Below are 9,579 nucleotides of genomic sequence, written 5' to 3' on the forward strand. Positions count from 1 at the left end.
TCATAATTTTATGTACCTTTTGTAATTTTTTTTATTAAGTGGATTTTTTTTATAATTTTTAAAAATTTTCCATTCAACCCATTTGATCTTTTTATAATTTTTTAAATTTTTTAAAAAAATAAAAAAAATATTGTAAGGGCAAAGTTGATAATTTCATACCTCCATTCAAGAATTACATAATTTCATCAAACACTAGGGGTATTTGTAATTTTTCAATCAACAGGAAGGTGTTCGTAATTATGCTAAATATCAAGAAAGGTCGTTGTAATTTATTAAAAAAAATAATATTTATAACTATGGTATACCTTATAGACGGTAGTTGTAATTTATCCAATTAAATAATACTGGTTTCACTCAATCATAAAAAGAATTAAATTCTTAAGATAAGATTATTTCCACATGGCTTACTTTTATTTTGAAAATTTGATGTTATTTGTTTGGTTGCTCTTGTTGAATGTGCAACTCCACTACTTTGCTCTTCTCTATACTGTTTTTTCTGAATGTAAGCTGAGAGCAGCCCATGTGTGGCCTAGAATTCCATGCATTATTTGTAGCTGCTCTCTTTATCATACTGTAGGGTCAACTTTGTAGGAAAATGTGCATATTTTCTTGGCCCTACACGTCCAAGTCCTCTTTCTCTCTCTCTCACACACACACATAGAATATGTGTATGATTTAGTCTTTAGGTCTACGCTTGTTGGTTTAATTGGTATGATTTGATTTTTTTTGATTAGATGATTGTGTTGGTGGAGTCGAGTTGTAGTCTTGAAGATCGTGACTTAGGCCATATTGGGGATAGGAGCGAAAACCACCCAAACTTTCTTGTACACAAGGAATCATTATATTAAAGAAGTAGAATCGGTATTGTATTTTATATATTATTTTGTGTATATCCCAAGAATATATAGGATGAAGAATTAAGTATTTATGTGGTGGATGAGTATGGAAGATGCAGCATCAATTTAAAATGTAAGATAAGATTGAGATTTTAAATGGTTCTTTGTGATCTTTTTCCCATTTTCCAACTAAAGTAGCAATCAAAATCATGTTTGGCTTTTACAGAGTGGGCTAGTGTTTTTGGTTGCAGCAGCAGCCTCAGCACCCCCAACCCACATCCACTTCCCAACTGTCCAAGATTTCACCCCATGCCTTTCTTTTAATGTGGTCATGGAATAAGTCTTGCAAAGTCTTGGGTGGTTTTGCCATTTTCTTTGAGACAATATATCATAAAGTTTGCATGGGTTTTGCCATAGGAGCAAAGCCTTGATTCTTGATTTCATGGGAGCAGCTCATATGCTTCTTTATATTATCTACAAATCTGGCCATGCCCAGTTGAGCTGTACCTTTATGAACTCAAAAGGGTTGTAACTTTGACCTGAGATTTGGGAGTGTATTGTTAGCAAATTGTTGAAGTGGATAATTTGTAGTATCATTTTGGGGGGGTGAAGAGTTGAGGTCAACGATAAGCTCTTTTGTGGCTTATTTTGGTTCTTTTTTCATTTCAAGTAGAGCTGGTCAAATCCAAAGTTGGGATCCTTTTCTATTTTGTGTGTATTTTGTTGGTGGAGAGGGTCAGAGCTCAAGAATGGATACTGGAAATCAAAGCCAAAAGGGAGTGCTGGAGAATCTGAGGAAGCAGCTTGCTCTTGCTGTTAGAAGCATCCAATGGAGCTATGCAATTTTCTGGTCCATTTCTGCAAAACAACCAGGGTAAGTTTTCAATTTTCACTTGAAAATCTCAGACCCACAAAATATAAGGAAACAATATATATATGTATATATAACTGGAAAATGGAAAGGATATGTAAAATTCCAAAATTTGGTTTTCTTACATTTGCCCCTTTTGGTGTTCTTGTTTCTCTTTCTAAGTTCTTTCTACCTTTGGAAAGAGACTTCCAAAATAGGAACAAGGTTTTGTAGGATTATCATTACTGGATGATGCCATAAAAGTTTGAAGGCAAGAAGATTTAGGGGCTGGCAAAGATGTTTGTTTACACATGATGTTGTGTTTCTTGATGAAAATTTCTCTGTTACGGACCCTCTTTTTTATGTCTTTCTATTTCTTCCCTTTGAAACTTTGGCCTCTCTGGAAATCCACCAATAATGTAGATTGTTCATATGTGCATCTGATTTTTTGTTGTTGATGTTTCTGAATGTTCTCCAATCTGTATAATTAGCTAATCCCCTGTTGGATCACCGTTGACTAATGGATATTATAGAACAAATACTTCTGCCGCATTTTCTTGTGGGCAGTTTTCTAGTGGCTACTTCATCGAAATTCTTAGAGAAAATCCATTGTCTTACATTGTTGATGGAACTTGTTAGGGCATTGGAATGGGGTTGTGGGTACTACAATGGAGATATTAAAACGAGGAAAACGGTTCAGGCGGTAGATGTGAATGCTGATCAGATGGGATTGCAGAGAAGTGATCAACTGAGAGAACTTTATGAGTCTCTGTCATTAGGTGAAACCAGCCCACAACCTAAAAGGCCTACAGCTGCATTATCCCCTGAAGATCTCACGGATGCCGAGTGGTATTTCTTGGTTTGCATGTCTTTCGTATTCAATATCGGCCAAGGGTAATTCTTCTTTCCACTGAAGCAAAGTCCTATTTCATTTCTGGTACTTAGTTTCCATGATAATTTTGCGACTTTGAGTTTTGCTGATCAGTCATTATGAGACGTGTCATTACTGACAGAACCCTCATCTTTCTTATGGAAAATAGTTGTAAATATTATGATACGAAGTGATGACTACTTTTCTCTATTCCCTTTGTTATTTGTGTGTGGGACAAGATTTCATGTTTGCATTTCCTACTCGCATGTAGAGCTCCTCTTTATGAAGGCCGGAAAAGAATTTGCCTTTTGTTTGCAAAGTGAAAGAGTTGATTAGTGTATGCAATGAAGTAATTAACAAAAACACTTACGATGTTGATTGATTGAAACTGTAAGGTTGCCTGGACAGACGTTAACAAGAAATGAGACAGTCTGGCTACGAAACGCTCATCGTGCAGACACCAAAGTTTTCTCTCGTTCTTTGCTTGCTAAGGCAAGTGAGAGTTTTAATGTATTGCTTTGTGAAGAAAGTGTCTTACTTTACCTCAGTCCAAAATATCTGAACCTTCGTCCCTGTTAGAAAATTTTCTGACATTGTTGCTGCTTCTGAATCTCTATCACACTGCTGGCTGGACTCTGTGTTACTTTTTCCAGAGTGCATCTATCCAGGTACTAGACTGTTACCTGAATCCAAAACCTTATGAAATGCAATTTGACATAATTAACTGAACTTCTAGTATATCTGAAGAGTCTTTATTCACATGATGCCCTGTTCTTAACTTGCAGACAGTAGTGTGCTTTCCACATTTGGGAGGCGTAATTGAGCTGGGGACAACTGAACTAGTAGGCATCGTCAAATTAGTTTTCTATTTTAGTGTTAACTACAATGCAATCATTTGTCCTAATAAGCAACTTTATATGCTTTCTGAAGGTTTCAGAGGATCTGAATCTGATTCAGCACATAAAAACATCATTCCTGGGGAGCCCTTCGGCTGTTGTTCCCAAGATTCCCGATGATGGTTCTAACGGTACTTCAGATAACAATGACATCTGTGAAGTGCTCGATCACGCTAATGTGCCCGAAGACAATCTCGATCAGCTTTTGGATTGTCAAGAAATGGATGTTTGTTCTCCTGATAACAGTTCAGATGATTTTCCAGAGAATCTACTAAGGGATGAATCGCACTTGGTGGACGGCGTTGATGGGGAGGCTCCTCCAATGCAGAACCGGCAATTCAAGAATGACTCAATGAGCAACAATTCCATGAATTCCAGTGACTGTGTATCTCAAACTTACGGAAATCCCGAGACCAGCATCCGACCCTCAGATGGAAAGGCGGCTGATAGTCATACCCATGGTTTGCAAAAATTCAATCAGCAGAAAAACGACTCCTCTGGCTTCCAAGGCAATGATATTCATTATCAGGTTGTACTTTCCAGCCTTTTGAAGAGTTCTCACCAGTTGGTTCTGGGGCCTTACTGCAGAAACCGAAATAGAGAATCGAGCTTTCTTAATTGGAAGGACAGGCTGGTGAGTTCTCGGGTTCCCCAAACTGCAACCCCACAAAGATTACTAAAGAAAGTACTGTTTGAAGTAGCTAGAATGCATGAAAATTGCCGTCTTGAATCTGGCAAACAGAACAGCAAAAAAGATGATGTTTCTAGACCTGATGCTGACGAAATTGACAGAAATCATGTATTGTCTGAGAGGAAGCGCAGAGAGAAACTAAATGAGAGATTTATGATTCTTGGATCACTAGTCCCTTCTGGTGGCAAGGTACCTAAAAAATCTCTGATCTTCAGATTACCTCTCATGTAAGACACGTTCTTTAATGACGATGTTTGCATTTCTTGGAACAGGTTGACAAAGTATCAATACTTGATCACACAATAGAATACTTGAAAGAGCTTGAGAGAAAGGTTGAAGAGCTGGAGTCGACGAGACAAAGCAAACCTCACGATGCCGTTGAGAGGACCTCTGATAATTACGGCCCTAACAAAAACAAGAGAAAAGCTTGTGAAACGGATAAAATGGCAGCTGAAAGTAAAAGGGCTCGACTGAGAGATTCTTCAACAGACAGCATTACTGTCAGCATCGCAGACAAGGATGTGCTGATTGAGATGAGGTGTTCTTGGAGGGAATGTGTACTGCTAGAAGTTATGGAAGCCGTAACCAAACTACATTTGGATTCACAAACTGTTCAATCTTCCAACATCGATGGCATTCTATCGGTCTCTATAAAGGCCAAGGTTTGCTTTCCACATTGAGTATGCGATTATCTGTTTCCATTTTTAAGCAGCATGCAAAATTTGAATGATAAATAAGGTCAGAACTGCTCAAATGGGGATCGACTCTAGTTCTCACCATGATAATGAACTATACGGTTATGACTCTAACGATCGCTCGTACCTGTTTTGCAGTGTAAGGGACTGAAAGGTGCATCGGCAGGTCTTATCAGACAAGCTCTTCAGAAAGTCATCAGAAAGTGATGCACACAATTTTTGGATCATGTGTTGATTTTGTGTAAAAATTGTATTTTTCAGTAAATTCAACTTGTGATTTGCAGGTAAATCTTCCAAGTAGTGCAGTCCAACAGAGGAATTGTTCTTGGGATCAATCATTTTGTTGATTCAACATGGTTTTCTTTCTTATTTGTTCAAACCTAACTTCTCAAGATTGATGAGCCTTGAGAATTGATGTGTCTTCGAATCATAGAAAATTAGCAATCCTCGATACACGGTGTGGCGATGTATGGGGCGTTGATTCCATACATCGGAATAGAGGACAGGGAACAAGTCCGCGATATGGTAATGCATGATAAGTAATTTGAGGTGTGCGTGTTCTAATTTGTGTTGGAGGGGAGGATTTGAAGTCAGATTTTCAAAAGACTCTATATTAAATAGATTTGAAATTCATTACAATGTCGTAAAATATAGTTCAAAATAAAAGCTCAAGAATTTGAAGTTTTTCAACTACAAATATATCTAAACAAGTTTAATGAATTTGAAATTCTTAGATCCAAATCTGACACTCCAAACGAAATATTAACACTTCCCCACAAAAGAATTATTTTCAAGATCTAAGTGCTAGTCTGTGTGGATCTTTTATCTGATTGGGGTGAGCTCTTTTGTTTTTTTGTTTTTAAATTTAAAATATAATTAAATTAGATCGTGTTATCTGTTCGTGCGTTGGGAATTAAATTTTGGAATATTTTAAAATAAATTAAATCCCCCAAGATTAATTATTGCTGACATTTTCTGACATAGCTGAGGCTGCCACTGCCCACCTAATCCAATGATGAGCCGACCAATAACAACTTTTTATATTCTTTTTGTCACGTACAAAATTATATTTTTTCCATTTATTGTTTTTAAAATTATATCTACACTATCTCCAAAAATTTATTGTTTACATTTAATTTTTTTCGTTGAGATTTGAATGGAAAACACTGATATTAGCAAAATTATTATACACATTGTTAATTTTACCCCTCATATGGCGTTTCTATATAATAATTTTGTATATATAAGACAAAAAATATGTAATGATGTTAACTTCACTCCAAATATATATATATATATAATAGCATAAAACCTGTGCGTATATATTTTTAAAATAAATAAAATATTTTATAAAGTATTTTTCTATAAATGAATCTTTACGCAAAATAAAATTATCATTCTTAATAGGTAAAACATAGTAATTCTGAATAGTTAGATTTATTCTTACATATATCCAGTCTTATATATATATATATATATATATACACAATAGTTAATTGTTTTGTTTATTTATATAATTCATCTTCCTCACAAACTATATTAAAATACATAAAAGAAATTTACTTTTTAATGAGTTACAAGACAACTAAAAAGGGGCAAAAAAAGAAAGATGGACGATAAAAAGAAAAAGAAAAAAGTATTATTTTAGTCTGCTAAGTATGTCTAATTTTAATTTTAGTCCAATACCTATGTCCATTTTTGTTTAGATCTAGTAACTTACGAAATTGCTTACTTTTAGTCATCTGGCAGATTTTAGGACAATTTTACCTCTATGAGTGCATATGGACTAAAAATGCCTTTCAAAAGTTGCATAGGGGTAAAATTGTACGAAAATCTGTCAGAGGACTAAAAATAAGCAATGTCGTAAGTTACTGGACCTAAACAAAAATGAATATAGTTATCGGACTAAAATTAAAATTAGGCATATTTAGCAGACTAAAATAATACTTTTCCCAAAGAAAAATTAACTTCTAATTTTAAAATCTCAATATCATTTCATCAATTTGAACCAAAAAAGATAAGAAGTAAAATAATTATCATGAATGAAAAAATAAAATGACTAAGTTCACATAAATCGTAAATATAGCAACATTATTGTCAACCATGAAAGAATCTTAAAGATGGAAGTTTAATGTGCGAAACAAAAGAATGAATTGGAAAAAAAAAACTATTAAAACATTAAATATTTTTCATGCACTTCTCTAAAATTAAGCCTTAATGCATTAATAAAAAGAGTTAGCAAGAAAAAAATAAAATACATAGGAAAGAAAAACAATAAAGCATGCAAAAATCTAAAATACAAAATAAATTAAAATGTATAAGTAGTAAAGGAAAAAGTATTATTTTAGTTCGCTAAGTATGCCTAATTTTAATTTTAGTCTGATAACTATGTCCATTTTTGTTTAGGTCCAGTAACTTACGAAATTGCTTACTTTTAGTCCTCTGACAGATTTTCGAACAATTTTACCCCTATGAGTACATATGGATTAAAACTGCCTTTCAAAAGTTGCATAGGGGTAAAATTGTTTAAAAATCTGCCAGATGACTAAAAGTAAGCAATTTTCTAAGTTACTGGACCTAAACATAAATGGACATAGTTATCAGACTAAAATTAAAATTAGGCATACTTAGCGGATTAAAATAATACTTTTCCCAGTAGTCAATAACTGCTAAGTTTTAACCATATATATATAGGCCGTATTGATATACATTAAACTTATTGCAATTTGCAAATCATTTTGTTCTCCATTCAATTTTTGGGATTCTTGTGAGCAATATATAAAATACGGTAAAGTATAAACGAAGATATGACTTATAGTGACTTTTGAAAAATAAAATATGAAATTTTATCTCCATAAAAGTTCAAGATAATTAATTAATAGCTCGTGTTTTTGAAGTGAATTAAAATATTTTAATGTAATAATTTATTAATATGTAGATCATATTCTTTTAAAAAAAAATGATTCACAAAATTAAATTTTCTCGTTTATCAAAGGACTGGGCTAAATTCAAATTAAAAATCGACCAATATATTGTTTTTAGAAAACTTATTAAATTAAAAAGAATCATTCATCAAATTTTCATTTTCAAGTATTAATTCTTGCAATAGGACAAAAAAAAAAACTTTGGTCTTTTTTCATATAAATTCTCTTATTTATTAATATTTAATTAAAAAATTAGTTTTGAGTTTTTCACCAAATTGTTCATAAAAAAGTCTTACAATTTTTCTACCATGGGCAAGGTGGACAGAGAATTAGAGAGGTTTAAGAGAAATTTCAAATTAACAGAAGAAGCGGAGAGTGTTGTGGTGATTAGTGATGGGTTATGGAATAATGATACTGAAACGCATGCTCTGTGTCTGGTTGGGCGGGTTCTCACGTCAAAAGTTTACAGGTTTGAAGCACTCTCTCTGCCCATCAAGGCTATACTAAATCCTGTCAAAGGCACAGATTGTCAACAAATTTTAGGGGGCATTTCCTACTTTGGTTCTACCATATCATTGATAGAGATAGTGGAGTAGAAGGATTCCCGTGGAGCTTTGACCGCAACATAGTGATATTAAGCATGATCCAAGCCCACAAGAACCCGTTGCATGTGGACTTGAATTGCTGTGATTTCCATGTGAACGTTCATGATTTTCCATTGAGTAAGATGAATCTTGGAATAGCGACGTATATTGGTAACATGTTGGGAAAATTCAAAGAGATGGATATGGATGACTCAGGCTGTGCATGGGGCGCTACTCTTCGTATGCTGCTGTCCTTAGACGTTAACTCCCCACTGAAAAGGGCCATGAAGGTGCGGACGACATTAAGGGAAGAACATCTGGTTACTTTCTCATATGAAGGACTCACGAACTTTTCTTATTTTTATGGTCGTCTAAGTACAGTGAGCTATAGTTTACGGAGGGGTTCTCAGACCCAGGGGTTGATGCCCCTTATTGGCCCTGGCTTTGGGCGCCTTTGCCGAGCAGGAGGACAACCGGGGGGGCTCCATCTAATTCATCAGCTTTGGTGCGTCTAGTTGGCATAAAATTCCAGCAGAGGGTGAGCACATCAAAGGTGGGCACGGTGTAGGCTCACGTTTGGGGTCTAAGGAGGTTAGGAAAGACCAGGTTTCGAACGCCAATGCTCAAGTGGACAGTAAAGATGTGGCAATAATGGAGCAGTGAGCAGCGGAGGTGCAAGCGCAATGAGCGGCGGTTAATGAGAGAGATAGTGGTGGAATGTCGCAAGGTTTGGATCCAATAGACTTGGTGCCATCTACATTCCAACGGCCAAGACAGGATGCGACAATGCAAGTGGATAATTCGGCAGCCCAGAATGATGGAATTGCGCTTGGGTTACTTCATGTTCCACTGTGTTTTGTGGTTCGGGGACTCATGGAACAACGACCTTAGGGTAAGCGTGGTCGGAGGGGCATGGTGGGATCCATGGTGGGTGGGGGTCAGAAATGTTGCTGCGGCATTAGTATCATCGAACCTAGCCTTGAGGGGGTGCAAGCTAGCAAGAGAAGGATTCTAGTAACTAAAGAACTCTCTTTTCTTTCTTCCGCAGTCTCGTTGACATCTATGAAAATCTTAGCCTGGAACTATCAGGGATTGGGAACCTCTTGGACAGTTCGGACGTTGCGAGAGCTGGTTAGGCTCCATCACCCCGACTTAGTCTTTTTCTCTGAAACCAAGTGCAGTATAAGGCGAGAGTAGGTGGTGAAGGAGAAACTAAATTATTTTGGTGTAGG

At 35.6% G+C, this 9,579-nt stretch overlaps 1 protein-coding gene across 1 annotated transcript; it reads left to right on the forward strand.

Annotated features, from left to right (window-relative positions):
• The first annotated feature begins 573 nt into the window (after positions 1-573).
• On the forward strand, positions 574-5,218 carry EGL3 (basic helix-loop-helix (bHLH) DNA-binding superfamily protein). The gene is made up of 8 exons (XM_011074468.3): positions 574-1,710; positions 2,326-2,580; positions 2,953-3,049; positions 3,211-3,225; positions 3,343-3,399; positions 3,488-4,333; positions 4,417-4,806; positions 4,978-5,218. The coding sequence occupies exons 1-8, from the start codon at positions 1,586-1,588 to the stop codon at positions 5,044-5,046; spliced, it is 1,854 nt and encodes a 617-aa protein (XP_011072770.1). The 5' UTR covers positions 574-1,585; the 3' UTR covers positions 5,047-5,218.
• Positions 5,219-9,579: the final 4,361 nt, after the last annotated feature.

This window comes from Sesamum indicum, linkage group LG1 (genome assembly GCF_026168435.1).
Source record: "Sesamum indicum cultivar Baizhima isolate 11 linkage group LG1, ASM2616843v1, whole genome shotgun sequence".
NCBI lineage: Eukaryota > Viridiplantae > Streptophyta > Magnoliopsida > Lamiales > Pedaliaceae > Sesamum > Sesamum indicum.

Coding starts and splice junctions, on each gene's coding strand:
- EGL3 (XM_011074468.3), top strand. CDS start 1,586: ATGGATACTGGAAATCAAAGCCAAAAGGGAGTGCTGGAGAATCTGAGG. Junction 2,581..2,952: donor GTATTCAATATCGGCCAAGG/GTAATTCTTCTT, acceptor TGAAACTGTAAG/GTTGCCTGGACAGACGTTAA. Junction 3,400..3,487: donor AGCTGGGGACAACTGAACTA/GTAGGCATCGTC, acceptor TGCTTTCTGAAG/GTTTCAGAGGATCTGAATCT.